General features: G+C 44.8%; 1 protein-coding gene across 2 annotated transcripts in view; it reads left to right on the top strand.

The window, feature by feature from the left end:
• LOC134587443 (mitochondrial amidoxime reducing component 2-like) overlaps positions 1-22,976 on the top strand; it is a 43,078-nt gene that overhangs the window by 5,820 nt on the left and 14,282 nt on the right. For both annotated transcript variants that reach the window (XM_063443813.1, XM_063443812.1), the window contains 2 exons: positions 1,006-1,171; positions 15,649-15,789. In XM_063443813.1, the coding sequence (XP_063299883.1) occupies positions 1,006-1,171; positions 15,649-15,789 (307 nt within the window). The remainder of the gene's footprint in view (positions 1-1,005; positions 1,172-15,648; positions 15,790-22,976) is intronic.

Here is a 22,976-nt window from a genome sequence, read left to right as displayed (position 1 = left end):
GATGTCCCCATAAATGGCAGCACAAGCACATACTCAAGTCTGCAAAGTTCTATACCAGACACTTCTGCTAATTGTAGAGAGAGTTTCAAAAATATTTAACTCTTATTATATAAAGAGCCAACATACTCCCCAGAGCGTTACAGTTATGGAATGGGGAAATATGACAACAAGGAATTGACATACAAAAATTAACAGAATGTGAAGAAGGCCCTGCTCAAACGAGCTCACAATCAGTAAGGCTGGTTGTCTGCCATACAGGATTGTTCTTCAATTAGGCTCATTGAGTTTGAAAGCAACGCATTCTCCAGGCTATAAATTGGTTTCTCACACATTAGTATGATTATAGGAATGACCGGTTTCTCCAATTGAACTTCTGGAGACTCACAAAAATAATTCACCGCTACATGCGTTGGTCAGCATTGTCCAATAATTCCACCGTAACAATAAACAAAATTATACAAAATTTCAAGAGCTGATTTCTTAAATTCATGCTGGATTACCATAAAAGAATTTCAGGATATAATGTGAGATAAACACAGACCAAAACCCTGTAGATACCAAATATCTAGTTCATTTACCAGTACCAGCACACCATCATATTGGTCAAAAAAACACCTGATCGCATAGACTAGAAAAACTTGCCTATGACTATTTACTATAAAGTGCAAAACATGTTAAGAGGTTGGTGGTGGATGTGGTTTCTGGGTGTTTGTTTCATATAGTAATTATTCCAATATATGATTTTCACAATTGAATTAAAGTATTTAGAACATTTGAAAGAAATAATGTATTTAGTTCTTTTGCCCTGATTTTGGAGGTATTCTATGATGAATGACTAATGTATTCCACAATGTTGTCATGACATCACACATTCTCTTTGATATATCAAAGTTTTGCATTGTGAATATATAGGCAGCATGCAAATTGAATAAATCATTTCATCACAATATGTTTTAGTATCGTATTAGCTTTCCTCCCCTTTTTTCACATGTGATTCGTTTTCAGAGTTCACGGCAATGAGGTTTGTGGCCGGGATTGTGGCGATAAAGCCTCTCAGTGGATCACCAGCTTTTTGAAAAGTAAAGAGGTGTATCGCTTGGTTCAGTTTGAGGACAATATGAAACCCAGGAACCCAAAGAACGAGTATGAGAAATACACAGATCATGATAAGGTTAGTCAAATATAGGCAAGTGTAATGTCTTATATAATAGTCTTATATAATTTATTTATGATTTTTATTCCAGCAATTATAAAGCGCCAACAAATTCCACAGCAGTGTACAACTGGTAAAATGACAGTATAATACACAAAGACCAATACAAATGGTAAAAAGGGTCCTGCCCGTGAGCTGCAATCTATTATCAGTGGTATATTTAGGATTTGTGCTGCCCTAGGCAGTACGGAGCTCGGGCAACCCCCCTAATTTAAATTTTCCTCACCCCTTCCTGTCAAGGCCGCACTTTGACTGACAGATGCTCACTCACTGACAGATGCACACACTCACTGATAGATGCATACACTCATTGACAGACACACACTCTCATATACACTGACAAACAATGACATACACACACACTTACTGATTTGACACACTGATAGACAGACACACACTATTACTCAGACACACACTGACAGAATCACACTCACTGACAGACTCACTGACAGACGCACACTCGCACTGACAGATGCACACACTCACTGATAGATGCATACACTCATTGACAGACACACACTCTCATATACACTGACGAACAATGACATACACACACACTCACTAATTTGACACACTGATAGACAGACACACACTATTACTCAGACACACACTGACAGAATCACACTCACTGACAGACGCACACTCGCACTGACAGATGCACGCACTGACAGGCACATGCACTCACTGACCGACACACACACATTCATTGACAGACACACTCTCACTGACAGACTCACAGACTGACAGACGCACACCCTCACTGACCGACACACACATTCACTGACAGACACACACATTCACTCACACTTAGACACACACACACATTCACTCACAGACACACACACTTAGACACACACACACACACATTCACTCACAGACACACACATTCACTTACAGACACAAACACACACACACATTTCCACCAACACTCACAAATTATAATTTTAATTTTAATTATTAATTTTTAATAATATAATTTAAATTGTATTTAAAATCCACCCAGACTCCCTGGGAGAGCTGGAGTGGATTGCTTACCTGCGGTCCAGTGGGGCTGCTGGGCGGGCAGGCAGGGGGCGGACAGGCTGAGTAAGCGGCGAGGGAACTTTAATCTTCCTGCTTATTGAAGTCGGGAGCCTGAGTGACGTCATATTCCGGCTCCCGGCTTCATTAAGCGGTGCGCGAGGGAGCTGAGCAGAAAGAGCTAAGGTGAGCATGCTCTCTCGCTGGCCGTTGCCCGCGCCCGCCTTGGGGGGGGAGGGGGGTCAAAAGTGGCCAGATCTTGAGCCCACCAGGACAAGAGGCAAACAAGGGATCTGCCTGGGCGTGTGGGGGGGGGGGGGGCGTGGGAGGGCGGCTTTTTTTGCCGCCCCCTGCAAAGTGCCACCCAAGGCTTGCCTCGTTTGCCTCGCAGAAGATACGTCCCTGCCTTTTATACAAAGTTATCAGCTGGATATCCCAGGAGTTTACGACCTGAATTTGAAAATGGGAGCTGACACAAGAGGTAGCAGGGGAATTTGAAGGTGATGGCCAGAGAATATTAAAGGATAATTGTAACCACTGGTTAGATATAATCTGAATGGCGAGGTAAATGAGATGCTAAGTGGCTGGAGAAGCATGCTATAAATGAAGCTGGGGACAGACTGGGAGCAGTGGCGTCTCCAGGATTCATACTTGGGGGTGCACATAAGGGGCCAGGGACAAAATAAGGGGGGCACATACATACACATACAGAGGGCTCGACAAATTCCAGGCGCCAGGTCGCCATGACGACTAGACATTTCACCCTGGCACCTGGCATTTGTCAGCCCTTTGCTAAGCCGCGCAGGAAACATTAGAGCCGGCCGCCGCAGGGAGCATGGAGATGGTGCGTGAGGGAGCAGTAACCTTCCTGAAGTTCCTCTCTGCTCCCTTGTGCGCTGTTTAGTAACATGACGTCACTCCGCCCCCAGCATCACTTCAGAGAGCGCACAGAGGAGCAGAGAGAAACTGCAGGAAAACTGGGAGTAGACACACTGGACGCCAGGGAAAGATCCACTCAGCTCTCCCAAAGGCTGGGTGGATTTAAATTGAAACAAAATTTGATTGTGTTAGAAAATATGTGTGTGTGTGTGCTGGAAGGGCCTGTAAAGTGTGTGCGTGTTTAAGGGGCTGCATTGTGAGTATATGTGTATTGGGGTTGCACTGTGTGCTTATTAAGGAGTTGTAGTTGTTGTTATATATATATATATATATATATATATATATTAAAGGACCACTATAGTGCCAGGAAAACAAACTCGTTTTGCTGGCACTATAGGGTCTTTAGGTCCCCCCCACCCTCAGGGTCCCACTCCCGCTGAGCTGAAGGGGTTAGAAACACTTACCTTTCTCCATCGCCGGGCTCCCTCGGCGCTGGGAACTCTCCTCCTTCTGCCCATTCCAGCGCCAAATGCGCATGCGGGGCAAGACCCGCACGCGCATTCAAACCGCCCATAGGAAAGCATTTCTCAATGCTTTCCTATGGACGTCAGCGTCTTCTCACTGTGATTTTCACAGTGAGAAGCGCGGAAGCGCCTCTAGCGACTGTCTGTAAGACAGCCACTAGAGGCTGGATTAACCCTAGTGTAAACATAGCAGTTTCTCTGAAACTGCTATGTTTACAGCTGCAGGGTTAACCCTAGATGGACCTGGCACCCAGACCACTTCTTTGGGATGAAGTGATGAAGTTGTCTGGGTGCCTATAGTGGTCCTTTAATTAATATATATATATATGAGATATGGTGTGGTATGAGATTTTTTCCGCCCCCTGCAAAGTGCCACCCAAGGCTTGCCTTGTTTGCCTCGCAGAAGATACTGATACCGGAGAAACTGACGGAAGCGAAGCACAGAGAGATGGACACAGGTTTCTTCAGGAAGGAAGAGATTCTTTATTGGATCACCGATCGGGACTCAGAGGGACTAGCGTCACCAAAATACAGCAAGTTCTGAGCCCCGGACAATAGTGCAGGCTCCTTATATAGGCACATAACTCCTCCCATATTAAGCTCCACCCGCACATTCTCTTGACCAATCAACACAAATAAGAATTAACTTCCTGTTTGACCGCATGGCTTGTCCAGCACAATGGAGGAGGGGGAATACTACATCCTGTATTCTTGCACATGCTCCGTACACTACTGATCGTATCTTGCCTCGTGCAACCAACTGATCGATACGTCAGCATATGCACGTACACATGCCACGTGGTAATCTCGGCCTACTAAATTTATTTTTACCGAGATTCCACCACATTCCCCCCTTTGATGCCTCTTGATATTTCACAATTACTTGAGGCATCACTTAACCTTGGTTTGCATACACCGCAAGTTACCTTGAACCAGACCAGACTTATCTTATGATGTGAATCTTTTAACACTCATCTTCCTGCATTGGTTCTCCCTGATCTAGAGCCTTATACTTATAAATCGCCATTATCTGTGCAGCAGCCTTCCTCTCTGCTATATTTTCTATCAGGCTTTGCACAGACCTAACTACTAAGGGTATAAGACACGGCAGGAGTAGACACAACATTAAAATCAGTAGGACTCCACCTACCACTGCCTTAAGCCCTCCAAACCACTCATACCAGCTACCAAACCAACTACTTGGATTATACCCTTTCCATACCTGAGTAGGCACATGCGCTAGTTTAACCATATGGCTAGTAAGCTCAGCTATTGCTTGCCCTTCGTCATCTATTTGAAGACAGCAATTGCTCAGGTTAAACTTCCCACATACACCTCCCTCTACTGCCAAAAGGTAATCCAAGGCTAATCTATTTTGGTAGACTGCTGTCCTCATCCTGGTGTTATGCTTCGCTAGAAGATTGAGCGCTTGTGATGTCTCGTTGGTGATAATCTCAACCACCGCCTGTAATCTTATAATTCGGTTGAGCATATAAATAGGGGTTCTGTAACCAAAGGTACCATCCTCAGCCCACGTGGCTGGCCCATAATAATCTATGATACGCTGGGGAGGCCATTCATCATCTTCCCAGGCGCCTATCTCTATGGGTCCCCTTTTCTTCCTATGATTCACATCATACACTTTAACACCTAAAGTCTCACCTGTTTCAATCGGTAACAAGAAGAAGGATGGTTTGAGCATACCCAACACACATGCCCCTTCCCAGTCCTGTGGCAATTCCGAATAGGCTTTCTTACCACAGATCCAGTACAAATTAGCTGGGGCTCTCCAGGTAGATGTGATGGATAAATCAAACCACACATCCTTTAAATTGGCGTATCTAGCAAACGGGTTAGATGGTTCTGAGACATTTGAAGCCGACCACCAAGTTGTATTCTTTGTATCATCATCATAAGCTTTTTGCCCTAGACAAGTTAATTCTCCTACAGAAGTATTATACATTATTCCTTTCCTTGCTATGCAAACATAACCTATGATGGAGGTCTTTAATCTCCACTCAGATTTACCTCTAACACTCATATGATAATCGGCTTGTGTAGATATTAGTTGGTCAACTGCCTCAGAACCGGACATTACCTCCTTTGCTTCCCAAGGCCATTGGTCTCCCATGTTAGTACCTCCACACACATAGCAGTTGGTAACATTAAGACTACCGGCAATACTTTCAGCTAAATCAATAAACAGGTTTTTAGCATTATGGGGGATCTTATTATCTATACTCATCTCTTCATAAAAGGAATGGTATACTTGATGAGTTTGGGAGGATACCGTATCAGTCTCTATCCCTATAAACAATACTGTCCCAGGATCTAAACCCGTCCCGTATATTTGAAACCCAAATAAATTGCCATATTTGTCTAAGAACTTATCGGGGTTATTTATAAGTATATGGATGGGATTACATTCCATAGACTTACAATATGGGCTAGTCGGCAACTTAGTCACTATCATGTCTTTGTCTACTGTCTGTCCCCAAGTCGCCCACCCCACACAAGACCAATATGGGCAAAAGTTATAGTCTTTGTTTGGGCATCTAGGACTTACATATTTATTTTTACTACTGGGACAAATATATTTATCATTAGACCCATACGTCCTCTCCCATCTAAGATCCCCACATACATTCCACGGCTTTCTACCACTCGATATCGCTTTACACGCATCAAATAGCAGAACACCCGAAGAATGTACGGATTCTAACACCGTCTTATTAATTAGGGTCCCCTGAGGATCTCCATTCCTGAGAGTCAACCAAATTGTACGAGGTTGATACTCCGGACTGAAGCACTTAGGTTCTCCTACTCCTAAATGGCACACACTATAGTCTATATTTAGGTATCTACATCTCGATACATCTCCTTTACACTCGTATTGTGAATGCCAAATTAGGGTTTGGGAAATATGGTTACCTGTTCTCGTAGTCTTAATGCATACCTCACAGCTAGGAGTGTCGGTACCTCTACCTTCCTGAATATAAAAACACACATAAATAAACACTATCAAAAACACATCTTTCGCCGTCATCCTCAGTCTTCGTCCGTGCGAAGGCACCTCAGCTTCCAGGATGTAAGGGCTGCAGGGAATGGAGTTCTGCTCGTCTTCACAGGAGTCCCTTCGAGACTTTCCCTGGCTTATAAACTATACGTCGGTGGGCGGACAGGCTTTATTATGGCCTTCTCACTCACGCACCAAATCCCAAAAATAATAAAATTTGTAATCCACAATAGTTCCTCGTTACTCCGACTGAGTAGTGCGTTTTAACCGGATCTTGCAGGGATTCTCTGGATCTGCTGTAACTTGCCAAGAATCGACTGCTGCTGGTTTAACCCTGGAGTGATGTATCCACGGAGTCACTTCGGCTACTTTTATCGCTGTAGGGGTAGACAAAAGAACAACATAAGGACCTCTCCACTTGGGCCCTAACGGTACATTATTCCACTCTTTAATCCACACTTGATCTCCTGGATGATAACTATGAACAGGGGGATAAATATTCACAGGTAATCTATCTTGTACCCATTTCTGTACCTCCTCCATAGTCTTACCCAACTCTACAACCTGCTGCCGGGTAATTCCTTCTCCCAACTGACTCAAATCCCCCCTTAAGTTACCAAGTACGGGAGGTGGTCGCCCATACATGATTTCAAAAGGAGAGAGGCCCATCCTTCTGGTAGGGGTACTGCGGATTCGCAATAGAGCTATGGGTAAGAGAACGTTCCACTTAAGTTGGGTTTCCTGACACATTTTAGCCAACTGGTTCTTAATAGTTCTATTCATTCTCTCTACCTTGCCAGAGCTCTGGGGTCTATATGCAGTATGAAGCCTCCACTTTATACCAAGCATATGAGTCAGTTGTTGTAGGCACTGATGAACAAAAGCTGGACCATTGTCCGATCCTATAGAACAGGGTAGTCCATATCGGGGTATTATTTCTCGTAGCAGGAATCTTACAACTTCTCCTGCTTTCTCTGTACGAGTAGGACATGCTTCTACCCAGCCTGAATAGGTGCACACAATTACCAGCAGGTAACGATGTCCACCCGATTTAGGCATCACTGTAAAGTCAATTTGTAAATCGGACATGGGGAGTCCCCCCATAAACTGGACTCCTGGTGGCTTTACTGGTCCTTGTCTTGCATTATTTTTAGCACACGTTACACATCTTCGTACAATGGCCTGAGTCAAGTTGGACAATCTTGGTATGTAGAAATGTTTTCTGAGAGATTCTTCAGTACTGTCTCTCCCAGAATGTGTCCCGTTATGATAATTTTGGACAATTTCTACCGCTAGTGATGCTGGTATGACTATTCTTCCATCTTCTAGCTGATACCACTTGTTCTCCAAATACTTTCCTGGTTCAGTCTTTAACCACTCCTCTTCTTGAGCTGTATAAACTGGAGTCCATTGGGACAGTGGAGTTGGTATAAGAGCAGCTATATGCCCCACATACTCCTGTCTTCCTGATTCAGCAGCACGCTTGGCTGCACTATCTGCCATCCGATTTCCCTTGGTTACATCACCATCTCCTCTCAGATGCGCTCGACAATGTATAATACCGACTTCTTTCGGCTCCCACACTGCTTCTAATAGTTGTAGGATTTCAGCTGCGTATTTGATTTCTTTGCCTTCTGAATTCAGTAGTCCTCTTTCTTTATACAAAGCTCCGTGGGCATGAGTGGTTAAAAACGCATATTTGGAGTCCGTGTAGATGTTCACTCTTAAACCTTCAGCCAATTGTAACGCTCGTGTCAGTGCTATCAATTCTGCCTTTTGTGCTGATGTTCCTTTCGCCAGTGGCCGAGCTTCTATCACCTTGTCTATTGTTGTCACTGCATATCCTGCATAGCGGATCCCTTCTTTCACATAACTACTGCCGTCGGTATAATATTGAACATCGGGGTTCTGGATGGGAAAATCACGAAGATCTGGTCTACTTGAGAATACTTCATCCATTACTTCCAAACAATCATGTTGACTTTCAGTAGGTTGTGGCAAAAGGGTAGCTGGATTTAAGGTGTTTACAGTCTCTAAATGCACTCTGGGGTTTTCACACAACATTGCTTGATACTTGGTCATACGGCTGTTACTAAACCAATGATTTCCTTTGTAATCCAACAACGTCTGTACTGCATGTGGGACTCGTACATAAAGTTCTTGACCCAGAGTGAGTTTATCGGCTTCAGCTACTAGCAGGGCGGCTGCAGCTACGGCTCTTAGACAAGGTGGAAGTCCGCTGGCCACTGCATCCAATTGCTTAGACATGTAGGCAACAGGTCTTTGCCATGATCCCAAGTACTGTGTCAATACTCCCACAGCCATTCTTCTTTGCTCGTGTACATATAAGTAGAATGGTCGTGTGTGATCAGGTAGACCTAATGCTGGGGCACTCATCAAAGCCTTCTTCACATCTTCAAATGCCGTTTGCTGTTCTTGGGTCCATAAGAAGGGGTCGTGCTCTGTACCTTTGATAGCTGCGTACAGAGGTTTTGCCAGTTTCGCGTAGCTGGGAATCCATATCCTACAGAAGCCTGCTGCCCCCAAGAATTCTCGCACTTGTCTTCTATTCTTGGGTATTGGTATTTAGCAGACAGCTTCTTTTCTCTCTGGCCCCATAATTCTTTGACCTTCAGAGATATGGAATCCCAGATATTTGACAGTTGGCAAACACAACTGAGCCTTCTTTCTAGACACCTTGTATCCTGCCTTCCATAGAATGTGTAGTAGATCGTGCGTTGCTTGCTGACAGATCTCTTTTGTAACTGCTGCTATCAACAAGTCATCTACATATTGTAACAATACACACTCTCCTGGGATGGACTCGAAATCCAGTAGATCTTGACTTAGGGCTGAACCAAATAGGGTAGGTGAATTTTTAAACCCTTGGGGCAGTCTTGTCCAAGTCATTTGGCGTTTTGAGCCCGTTACAGCGTTCTCCCATTGGAAAGCGAAAATACATTGACTTTCTGCGGCAATTCGGAGGCAAAAGAAGGCATCTTTGAGGTCTAAGACTGTAAAGTAAGTAGCCCCGCCCGGAATTAAAGCAAGCAGGTTATATGGATTGGGTACAACTGGATGTATACTAACAACCGCATCATTGACTGCTCTCAAGTCCTGCACAGGTCGATACTCATCTGTACCTACCGGGCTTTTGAACAGGCAGCAATGGGGTGTTCCAGGGGGAAGTACAGAATTTTAGGATACCATACCGTATGAACTTATCCAGATAGGATTGGATGTTCTTCTTAGCCTTCTGCGGGATGTGGTATTGTCTTAGGCTCACTGGATAAACCCCAAGTTTTAGTTCAATTTTTATAGGTGGAATATTGCGGGCCAGTCCTGGTGGGTTGTTCTCTGCCCAAACTCCTGGTATGTTAAATAATGTCTCATCACTCCTAGGGTTTTGGCTAGTCAACGCTGTATAAAGTCGCCACTCTTCTTCCTTTGGTACGGATAATGTCATGATACCTGAAGGTCCATTAAACTTTAAAGATGTTGTTCCATTTGGTAGGAACGTAATCTGCGCTTGTAACTTAGATAGCATATCACGTCCCAGCAATTGGACTGGACATTCAGGCATATAAAGGAATTGATGTTTTATTACGTGGCCTCCCAATGTACAGAGTCGACTTTTAAGAACCGGTTTTTCAGCACTTCTTCCAGTTGCTCCTATCACAGTAATAGTCCTTCCAGATGGAGGAGCAACTAGATTAGTCACCACTGAATGTTCAGCACCAGTGTCGATCATGAACGCACTCCTTTTTCCCCCTATTGATACATCGACCATAGGCTCCGCTCGACCAAGGGGGATGGAGCCCGGTCGGTATCAATAGTCCTCCATGACCGTGTCAGCCAATCCTACAAAGTCCCTACCTTCTCTATCGCGGGACCTTTGCGCTGCTGGAATATACCTGTCTTCCCTAACACTTCCTCTGTTCCCATTATTCCCTCTATTACCATTACTCCCTCCGGGGCCTCCTCTACCTCTCGCTCTGCCTCTAAAGTTTCCGTAGCCTGCCCTGGGTAGGTCTCTCTCGTACTGCTCTCTTTGCGGACATTCGTTCCTCCAATGCCCTTCTTCCTTGCAATACGCGCATTGATTCCTACTCAAAGGCTCCCTATTCCATCTACTATCGCCTCTATCTGGGCCCCGTCTATCTACGCCTGCGATCGCTACCGCTAGCATATCAGCCTTTCTACGCATCTTGCGCTCTACCTCTTTCTTACTTTCTGTTTCCCTATTCATATAAACCTTATTCGCTACCTCCATTAGTTGGGTGATTGACATACCTGCAAACCCTTCTAACTTTTGTAGCTTGCGCTTAATATCTCCGTAAGCTTGGCTGACAAAGGCGGAGTTCACCATTCGGGAATTGTCTGCGTCTTCCGGATTAAAGGGGGTATACAAGCGGTATGCCTCCAATAATCGGTCATAAAAGACACTGGGCGCTTCATCGCTTTTCTGAATCACCTCAACTGTCTTCGACATGTTAATGGCTTTCTTTCCTCCGGCTTTCATGCCAGCAATTATAGCGTCTCTATAGGCTCTGAGTTGAACCATATCAGCACCATTTACATTCCAATCGGGATCGGTGTTGGGATAATGTGTTGCGGCCCATGCTGATGGATTGGCTTGGTTTAAAGTACGGGCTTTATCCTCTAGTGCTTTAATGGCCGCTTGATTAATTCTTGTCCTTTCCTCATTGTTGAATAAAGTCATTAATAACTGCTGGCAATCAGCCCATGTCGGGTTATGTGTCTGTACTATTGAGGTGAACAGATCAGTCATAGCTTGTGGTTTCTCAGTATACGAGGAATTGTGGGTCTTCCAATTTAAGAGATCGGTTGTCGTGAATGGGACATATACAAAGACTGGGTCAGCATGTGCCATTTGGCCTGCGGCATCGATATAGGCTGACCCAGGATTCAGACGAAGAGGCATCTGATAGTGTTTTAATTGTTGGGCACCGGTCAACTGTCGGGTCTGTATGGGGCTACGTGGAGGGGCGTCAGTCATAGGTTCCAGTCGGGGAGAAATAGGGTATGGGGATATGGGAGCTTGGTTTTGGGAAAAGGTTGTAAATAAAACACTTCGAGCCGAGCTAGATGAAGCTTGACCGGAAGTCTGAAGTGGCGCCAAATCAGGATATTCGTTTTTAATGGGGGTTGGTTCTGATTCCGGAAGGGGAGATTTAGTACGAGGGGGGGTGGATCCTGTACTGGAGGAGGAAGTGGAAGTGGATGGGGGTAATGAGGGGAGGGCTGCAGGACTTCCTGCATTTGCGTCACTTCCTCTTAACGGAAAGTAAGGGGGCGGCAAAGGGATCTCGGACTCAGGGGGCGTGTCCAAAATGGGCCTAACACCAGTCCTAGTGGACGAACAAGTCCTAGCTACCATGAGGCGACACTGCTCCTCGTGGCATGTCTGGAGCCATTTTGGCGAGTCATTTACGGCCTGTCTCCAACAATCAATATAAGGAAACTGGCCGTAAAGTTCAGGCCTACCTGATACAGCCACGTGTAAGCGCTGTACCAGAGTTGGATCCAAACTGCCACGTGGCGGCCATGCCGCAACCAAAGTAGGCCACTCCCTAGTACACAAAGTGACCAAACGTACAGGAGACATTTTAACCCCAAAATCACAAGTTTTGAATCCCTTTTTAAAATTCTTCACCATACAACCTAAGGGATCCGGAATCGTTGACTGCGACGCACCCATACTTAACAATGGAACGTCGTCGACAACGAATACTATACACGCGTACTATTCAACAGTCACACCCGTTTCCTCTGGCAACAGCACCACGTGGTACGGTTACCAAGTGAAACGTACACAATAACACAATAAACACTCAGGGAATTCCCGTACACACACAGCTGTTACACCAGTCACTAGATAATCAATATTATGCCCTTTGGCGTAACTATACAGTCACCCACGCTATAATTCTCTATATACGAATTACCCGTCTATAACACACCCCAGTAACATCGTCTTTTACAAATAGCGGTTACAGTACGGTTAGCATAGGTCAAAGCACAAGTTAAGGTCACAATACAATTATTAGTGGTTATGGTGTTAAACATGCAATGGACGACAATGATTAGTACTTATATACAGTGTCAGTAAATATACAGGGTTATGGTACCGTGCACTATAATACAGCAACACACTATTAACACTCTCGCTAGACGGCTGAGCTCGCGCTATCTAACAAGATATACACTTTACTAAACAATCTTTAACACATTTACAATTCCCAACTAAACTATTGGCCAGTACCTTGAATGGACTACCTAAAACTATATACACCCGTTTTGGTTAGCCACACTGCCCAATCACCACATATAGCGAGCTAGAGAACCGAATTTACACAGGCGCCTCTTAGTCGCACTATCAAAAGTCTAGTGGGTTCCAAATTTACACGCCTTCCCACTTAGCCCAGATAGGTTGAGAGCTAGCGAACCGAATTTACACAGGCGCCGCTTAGTCTCCCGGTCCCTCCGACCTAGCGAACGTAATATACACCCTAGAACGCTAGTCTAGACAAGACACCGGTGTCCGGCTAGGGCTATTTACACCAGGACCCCGCCTGACTAACAAAATCAAACGGTCTGACTAAAGAGCGTTCGATCGAGCGGTGCGCCTTCGCTCCTTCCCTCCGACAGAGGGGGCAGATACACAGATTCAAACCCCTTTGGGCCTACCGCACAATCGGTATACCCCTAGTGGGTTCTGCCGTCTAAAACAGCAGTTGTCTTACCTCCTCGTTCCTGAACCTGAGTTCACACTCATCGACGGGGACACCCCAGCACTTCTCACGTAGAGGCCGATGATCTCCTGGACAACAGACCAGTGGCGCCGAGACGAAGGGAGGTCCACGCAGAAGTTCAGGGGTGCAGCCGTAGAGAACGTGGGCAAAGATAGACCGTCTCACGCCTCTGCCTCTCAGCTACCGTTGAACGATGAGCTTCCCGGCCAATGCACCAAATGATACCGGAGAAACTGACGGAAGCGAAGCACAGAGAGATGGACACAGGTTTCTTCAGGAAGGAAGAGATTCTTTATTGGATCACCGATCGGGACTCAGAGGGACTAGCGTCACCAAAATACAGCAAGTTCTGAGCCCCGGACAATAGTGCAGGCTCCTTATATAGGCACATAACTCCTCCCATATTAAGCTCCACCCGCACATTCTCTTGACCAATCAACACAAATAAGAATTAACTTCCTGTTTGACCGCATGGCTTGTCCAGCACAATGGAGGAGGGGGAATACTACATCCTGTATTCTTGCACATGCTCCGTACACTACTGATCGTATCTTGCCTCGTGCAACCAACTGATCGATACGTCAGCATATGCACGTACACATGCCACGTGGTAATCTCGGCCTACTAAATTTATTTTTACCGAGATTCCACCACAATACGTCCCTGCCTTTTATACAAAGTTATCAGCTGGATATCCCAGGAGTTTACGACCTGAATATGAAAATGGGAGCTGACACAAGAGGTAGCAGGGGAATTTGAAGGTGATGGCCAGAGAATATTAAAGGATAATTGTAACCACTGGTTAGATATAATCTGAATGGCGAGGTCACTGAGATGTTAAGTGGCTGGAGAAGCATGCTATAAATGAAGCTGGGGACAGACTGGGAGCAGTGGCGTCTCCAGGATTCATACTTGGGGGGCACATAAGGGGCCAGGGACAAAATAAAATAGATACACCAGTTGCAGGGTTAACACTAGAGTGACCTGGCACCCAGACCACTTCATTGAGATGAAGTGGTGAAGTTGTCTGGGTGCCTATAGTGGTCCTTTAATTAATATATATATATATATGATATACGGTGTGTAATGGGGTAAAGCATGTATGTATGTATATAGAAAGAACAAAAGGTTAACTGTGGTGCTATATTACACAGAATTCCTAAGGTTTTTAAAGTGTTCCCTTATAGACACTCACAATATAATAATAAAAGAAAAAAGAAAAAACCCAAAAGGAAAAAAAAACGTGTGATTCACCATAAAGTGATAATAATAAAAATTAATACAAACTGGGTATCATGGGTATCATAGATCATAGATGTATTAGTTTGTATTAATTTTTATTATTGTCACTTTATGGTGAATCACACGTTTTTTTTCCTTTTGGGGTTTTTCTTTTTTCTTTTATTATTATATGTATGTATGTATGCATGTGTTTGTGGGGCTAAAGGTATTTGGGTGAAGAGATGATGTGTGAGGTGTGCACTGTGTGTGTATGCAAAGGTGTACTCTGTGTTGGTGGGAGTGTACTGTATGTGGGGGGGGGTTCACTGTCTGTGAGGGTGTACTGTGCTCAGGGGGTGTAGAGAGTGGGACAGTGAACAGCTTTACAATTTTTACTTTAATAATTGTTTACAAAAAAAAAGAATACTGTATTCCCCTCGTTAGATTGAGCATAAGCTTCTGCCTTCACATTGCGCTAGCAGTTTTGTTAGCAGATTTATAGATTAAGAGAAAAGCCATTTTAAAAAATAGTTTTTTTCCACAGCTGTCAGTCAAACTTTGAGGCTTTGACTGACAAGGGAGAGCAGAAAATACCTCCTTCTCTCCTCTCATAGCATTTACAACACATGTGCAGTGGTTGCTATGGAAATTCCCTAGCCGGTGCTTCTAGTGCTGGTTAGGGAGTATAGGAACGGGGGGGAGTGCCGATGTCACTGACAAGGTTTGCCCTCCTTGGGGATGTATCCCAGGCAGGGAAAATCAAAGAAGACTATGGGAGGAGCCGAGGTGGAGCGGAGGACTGCCAGGAGGTGGGTGATACATGAAGAGTAACACACACGAAGCAGTGCTAAAATGGAGGAAAAGTGTTTTTTTGTAAAAACATCAAAGAAACATAAACTGTTGATCTGACAAACTACCATCTTTGTTTCCAGCCCATCATGTTCTTTAAATGAGCTGTTTCAGTAAATTGATAGTTATCCTTTTCACACCTTTGTTCAGGTGGCGTATCCTGACCTGAGTCCTCTTCTTCTGCTTTCTGAAGCCTCAGTTGATAATCTGAACACCAAACTTCAGAAGATGGTCACAATCCGTAATTTCCGTCCCAACATTGTTGTTACAGGGTGTGAGGCACACGAAGAGGTAATTAATGCTCTGTATACTTTCTTACTGTCTTGTTTTTTTGTTACACTTTTATTGCAGTAAAGGTCAGGCCATGTCCAACTGCGACCATTAGAAGTCAAAGTGAAATCAACTGATGGGTCATGTCAACTCTGGTTTCTTTTCTTCCATTCATCTTCCATCCATGTCTCTCTCCCTAAACCAGAGTTCAGTAGCTGTGCATCATCATACTTCCCAAGTGTCCCAGATTTGGTGGGACAGCCTTAAATTCAAGGTCCTGTGTCTCTGGCTGTAGAAAAAGAGGGACCAAGTCTATGGAAAGTGCTTTGCGAGTTCTTCAATAGACATTCTTCCACTGTGCAAACTGCTGTTGGCCTACTATTCCAGTTGGCACTGCTGCTTTGTTTTCTCTGTAGAACTGATATCAGCCCCCCCCAAAAAAGGCTAATTTAAAACATCTCATAACTAACTCTATAAAAGGAAGACACTTTTTTTTTTTTTTTGATCTAGATAAGAGTTCTATGTAAGAACTGTTGGGAAAATGTTATTTTCAAGTTAGTTTTACTTTCAAACATTGCCATCTAGTGGTGACAAATAGGAATAAAAACATTTTGATACACTTAGAAGAAATCCTTTGAAATGAGATCAAATTAGTTTTTTTGCTATACATACACTAATTTCTACAGATAGTAAACAGATTGTAGTACTTAGGAGCAGGTGTGCCTTTTTGTGTAACATTGGTGTTTGTATGTAATTTTAGCTTCTTAATACAGGGGTATGTTTGTATGTAATTGCATTTGCATGCATGGGTGTGTTTGTATGTAATGTTTGCATTTGCGTGCAGGGGTGTGTTTGGATGTAGTGTTGGCTTTTAAATATGGATGTACATTTGTGTGTAGTATTGGCGTTTGAGTGTTTTAATTCAGGGGTGTTTTTGTGTGTAATGTTTGTTTGCATGGGGTGTGTTTGCATGTTGTGTTAGTGTTTGATTGCTGGGATGTATGCACATACACTGCTACATACATACTTATGCAGATACACACATATAAACACATTGACACATACATTCATATACAAACTGACACATACACACAGACACAAAGATACACACCTTGACACATGCACACACTTTGACACACAGATAAACACACTGGAACACGCACACATCTTGACACAGATATTCAAACACTGACACACATATACACATACTGAAACAGATACAAACACTTGCATATACACACATGCAGATACACACACAAACATTGGCACATACACAAACACTCTGACACACACACAAACACTGGCACATACACAAACACTCTGATACACAGATACAAACACTGTCACATACATGTAACGGGGTTTTGGGGATGCCCCCTAGTGTCTTTGGGGCCCTTAAACCTAGTTAATTCACTATGCCTGACAGGCGGATCCTGAGCCTCCGCTATCTGGGAGCTGGGGTACATGTCTGCGGCAGCGCCTCCACCCAGTGGAACATCCGGGGTAGGGATGTGGGGTCCCACTGGGAACATACTTGGTGCAATAAGACTGACACAGCCTAACTGGAACTAACTTTATATGGTAAATAGCAATTGAACCGACACACATAGGAAAATACAATGGCGTAACAGATAACAACGCAAATGTGGATTTTCCCCACTCACCCACCAGCACACCTGTGTCCCACCCCCTTATCTTCGCCCTAGCGGCCGTTGGTGCACATAGGAGAGTTGGGGCCCTAATAAGTCCTGCTCCACAGAGTCACTGACACAGCCTCAGATGTGTAATGTCTGTACGGGACCTCAGAGTCTTTACTGTGAGTGAGAAGACAGGTGCCCTGTGGTGATACAGGGAGAGGTTTGGCTTACCCTCACAACACAATTAACCAGGTAGTCAGTAGCAGTCTCCTCTCACTGGATTCACCAAACGTCTGGGCTCAATACTTGTCTTTGCCAGCAGGTCCCTCTCTCATCTGGTGTGATCTTGGGTGAAACAAGTTCTCTCCGCCAGGTTGCATCTCTTTTTACAGTCTCTCACATGTCCTCCATTTCAGCTCAGCATGTCATCCTTCTAGAATCCTTTTAGGCCCTCCTTCCCCAGAGCTGTGCAGGAAAACCTCCCAGGAACTGATGATGCCACACTCCTCCCACTGATTTCAGCAAGTCATGTGATCAATGCTCAATGTTTTATTAACAACATACTGGGGCCATGTGCCATCTACTGGGCATTTCAGATAATGCAGTCTGTGTAACTTCACAGGGTTACATGCTCCCCCTTGAAAATACTTGCCTTCCACTGGCAAGTCCTAGCCAGGGAGCTTAACAAAAACTCAACAGAGAAAGGTTTAGCATACCTACAGTACAGTTAGCACAGTAACATCCTAGCTAGCTAGTTATTTAGGGTAAAGAGTCACTAACATTTACCACTTCAGCTAGTGCATGTAGGAAAATGGCCATTTTAGATGCGGCTTGTGTCAGCGGGGCATAACTGGGCTCTCCTATATTGTCATAAACTAGGGTCCTAGGGGGTTGCCGCACTCTGGTGCTGTGTCTCAGTTCTCGCTGGGGGAGAGGATCTTGGGACATCAACTGTGGAACTTCGACTCCTGCCCTCGAAGTAGAGTCTCTAAGGGAAGTTCCAGGCACAAAACATGGACTTTCTGGATTCAACCTTGGAGAACTTAGTGACCCAGGAGAGGTTCCGGGACTTTGTGAAACCAAAGGAGGCAATTGCTGTGTTTCTTCAGCGGGTGATGACCACCACTGATCCTCTGCACTGGGAGTCCCCGGGGTCTCCTCTGCCCCATTTCTAGGACTCTCTGTTGGGTTTTCCTCCAGTTCTTCACTACTCTCTTCCTCTTCATCAGCATACACAACTGGAAGCAGATGGTTTCTATGCCAAGCCTTTATTCGGCCCTCCGGGCCCCTAATGTTATACACTGGTAGTCCTTCCAGTTTGGACACAACCTCAAACAGGGTGTTGTGGTCACCAGCCCGCCGAGCCTCACGGTCGTGCCCGACCGGCACGACCGCTCCGACTACACGAGCTTACCTGCTCGTCGGCGAGCCGGGAACCGCGCACGTAGTTCTTCCGGGCATCGCGCCCAGATCCAAGATGGCGCCGACCGCGTGGTCGCGTCTATTGCTAGCCCCGCCCCCGAGAATTATACCAACGTGTGCGTGACGTCACGACGTCAACGCACACGCACGTTTTGGGGTCAGAGGTCGCCCTCTGACCAATCATAGCCTAGAGAGGGGTATTTAAACCCCTAGCTTTCCCCATTACTTTGCCATGTCGTGGTTTCAGTTTCCTGGTTTCCTGAAAGTGCTGATTCTGTGTTTCTGATTTCCTGGTATCCTGATCCTTGGCGTTTCCCTGGTTATTCTGATCTCTGGTTTCCCTGACTTGGCTTGTTTTATCGGTATTGAGTATTTTCTGGCTTCCTTGACCTCGGCTTTCCCTTTGACCATTCTCTGTCTCTAGCGTATTAGTCCGGCCATTCTAAGGTCCGGTTTACGCTCTATCCTATTATTTTCCTTTTCTTACTTATGTATATGTTTACATAAGTTCTGCGTGCTGGACCACATTACTAGTTGTGACATTACGACATGGCCATGGATCCTGCAGAACTATGCAAGCATATGATCGCATGTGAGAGTAGGGTGGAGGATATGGACCACAGGTTAGACCAATTTGCCCAGGCATTTCAGACCTTGCTCCAGAGGACTGCCTATTTAGAGGTTCCTCCGGTACCACCTGTGGTTCCGCCACCTGTAGTGGTTCCCGTACCACATAAACCACCGTCCATAACCTTGTCACCGCCCCCTCGCTATGGAGGTGATTCCAAGGAATTCAGAGGTTTTTTAAACCAAATTGAATACCACTTTGAGGCCTCCCCAGGTTCATTCCCAACAGATAGATCGAAAATTGGCTATCTGATGAACCAATTAACAGGAAAGGCCTTAACCTGGGCTAACCCCTTATGGGAAAGTGGTGACGCAGTAGCCCGTGATTACAATACTTTTCTTACGGCCTTTAAGGCTACGTTTGAACCTAAAGGCAGGGAGAAGAACGCTGCCAAAGCCCTTATGAGAATCAAGCAAGGCAGTCGTTCTGTAGCCGATTATGCAATAGAGTTCAGGACATTAGCATCTGAGGTTGATTGGACCAATAGTGGTCTGGTGGCTGCTTTCTCTGAGGGTCTAGCTGAGAGTATACAAGATGAGACTGCAGCTAGAGACCTTCCGGTTAATCTTAACGAGTTTATTGCATACATGATAGACATTGATAACCGGCTCAGAGAGAGAGAGAAAAACAAACAACGTAACAGACGTTCTAATTTGTCCATAGCCCCTCGTTTCTCTAACCCAGTGGTGAGTAGCCAAACGCCTCTTCCGGAACCTGAACCCATGCAATTGGGTAGCGCTAAACTCACTGAGGCAGAGAGACAACACAGACGTAACGAGGGGTTATGTATGTATTGTGGCAAGAAGGGACATCTAAGATCGTCATGCCCGGTTCGGCCGGAAAACTTGCACACCTAAGGCACGTACGGGGACCGACCTTAGGTGTGATGTATATGTCCCCTAAATTGACTAAGAACCGTTTCCTTGTCAAAGTAACCTTATCTTTCAAGAACACTACTGTTCAGTGTGAGGCTATGATTGACTCTGGGGCAGCGGAGAATTTCCTAGACAAAGAATTCTCTGCAAAACATCTCATGCCCTTAAGACATAAAGAGAAACCTATAGCAGTCGAGGCCATTGATGGAAGGCCTCTTACCCAGCCTTTCATCACACACGAAACTCTGCCAATCACTATTTCAGTGGGTATTCTCCATTCTGAAGAAATGACCTTTCAAATTATATCTTCACCTACAGTGCCGATAATACTCGGTTTTCCTTGGCTCCTGAAACACAATCCACGTTTGGATTGGATTGAAGGAGAGATTATGAGTTGGGGTGAGAGATGCAAAGGTGTTTGCTTTAAGCAAATCCCACAACCTATTGGCACCATCAATGTTCCTGTTACACCTCCCTTGACCACACAAATTCCACAGCAGTATATGGATTTGAAAGAGGTATTTAACAAGGTCCAGTCAGAAGGGTTACCTCCTCATAGACCTTATGACTGTACTATAAACTTATTACCAGGGACTATGCCTCCCAAGGGAGGAATCTATGCCTTGTCCCCCCAGGAAAATCTTTGTTTGGAGGAATATATTAAGGATGCTCTCAGAAAGGGTCATATCCGTAGGTCCTCCTCACCAGCCGGGGCTGGATTCTTCTTTGTCTCTAAAAAAGAAGGAGACCTACGCCCTTGTATTGATTATAGGGGTTTGAATAGGATTACCATTAAAAACGCCTACCCTATTCCCCTTATATCAGAGCTATTTGACAGATTGAAGGGAGCTCGAGTCTTTACCAAGCTCGATCTCCGAAGTGCATACAATCTAGTCAGGATTAAGGACGGTCACGAATGGAAGACCGCATTTAACACCAGAATGGGACATTACGAATACCTGGTTATGCCGTTTGGATTATGTAACGCTCCAGCGGTATTCCAGGATTTTATTAACGATGTCCTAAGAGAGTACCTTCACATGTTCGTTCTAGTGTATTTGGACGACATTCTCATCTATTCCCCAGATCTAGAGACACATCACGATCATGTGAGAATTGTACTGAAAACCCTGTTACAAAACGGCCTTTACTGTAAACTGGAAAAATGCCAGTTTGACCAAACGGAGATACAATTCCTTGGATACGTTATATCTCCGTCTGGTTTCCAGATGGATCCTCGCAAACTGGAGGCAGTCTTACAGTGGCCATTACCCAAGGGCCTTAAAGCTACTCAACGCTTTATAGGTTTTGCAAATTACTACCGCAAATTCATAAGGGGATTTTCCTCCGTGATTTCCCCTATAACCAATTTAACAAAAAAAGGAGCAAATTGTATATCTTGGCCCAAAGAAGCAAGAGAGGCATTTGAACAATTAAAATTTTTATTTTCCTCAGCACCTGTCCTGACCCATCCTGATCCATCCAAACCATTTATCCTCGAGGTGGATGCATCAGAGACAGGAGTTGGAGCCATTCTGTCTCAAAGAGAAAGTCCTGATACGCCTTTACATCCCTGTGGATTTTACTCTCGCAAACTCACACCTGCAGAGAGGAATTACGACATAGGGAATAGGGAACTTTTGGCCATTGTACTTGCCCTTAAGGAATGGAGGCATCTCTTGGAAGGTTCCAAAGAGCCACTTTTGATCTTTACTGATCATAAGAATTTGGCTTATATTGGGGACGCTAAGAGACTGTCCTCTCGTCAGGCTAGGTGGTCATTGTTCCTCTCCCGATTCAATTTCGTAATTACGTACAGGCCTGGTACTAAAAACACCAAGGCAGATGCACTTTCTCGGCAGTTTGAGACAGATGAAGTACCAGAACAGGTGATATATCCTATTGTACCTCCTGAATGCCTCATTGCCACTACTGTTTCCGAAGTGTCTTCTCCACTCTTCTGTGCCATAATAGCAGATCAAACTCAGGCACCTGTGGGAAAACCTCCGGACAAACTGTATGTGTCACCTCAGTTTCGAAAGAAGGTACTAGATTTGTTCCATGACAACCTCACAGCGGGCCATCCTGGAGTCCATAAAACTCTCTCAGCCGTCTCCAGGAGATTTTGGTGGCCTGCTCTTAGAAACGATATCAAAGATTATGTTGGGGCATGTCAAATATGTGCCGTTTCTAAAGTTCCTCCTAGGTCACCTCCTGGACTGTTACAACCACTGCCCATACCTAGTGCTCCATGGACCCACTTGGCCATGGATTTCATTGTGGATCTACCCAGTTCTAACGGGTTTAATACAGTTCTTATGGTTATTGATAGATTCACGAAGATGGCACATTTCATCCCACTTAAAAAATTACCATCTGCCCAAGATCTAGTTCAAATATTCTTGAGAGAGATCTTTCGGTTGCACGGTGTACCCAAAAACATAGTATCTGACAGAGGTACCCAGTTTGTTTCTAGGTTTTGGCGTTCCTTTTGCAAACAATTGGGCGTCGAACTCTCCTTTTCGTCAGCATATCACCCTCAAACAAATGGAGCAGCAGAGAGGGCGAATCAGTCTTTAGAAGCTTATTTACGTTGCTTTATAAATGCCAATCAATCTAACTGGTATGAGCTCTTACCCATGGCTG

This window comes from Pelobates fuscus, chromosome 2 (assembly GCF_036172605.1).
Source record: "Pelobates fuscus isolate aPelFus1 chromosome 2, aPelFus1.pri, whole genome shotgun sequence".
NCBI lineage: Eukaryota > Metazoa > Chordata > Amphibia > Anura > Pelobatidae > Pelobates > Pelobates fuscus.
The sequence above is the reverse complement of the archived record's forward strand: the minus strand, read 5'-3'. Positions and strand labels throughout refer to the sequence as shown.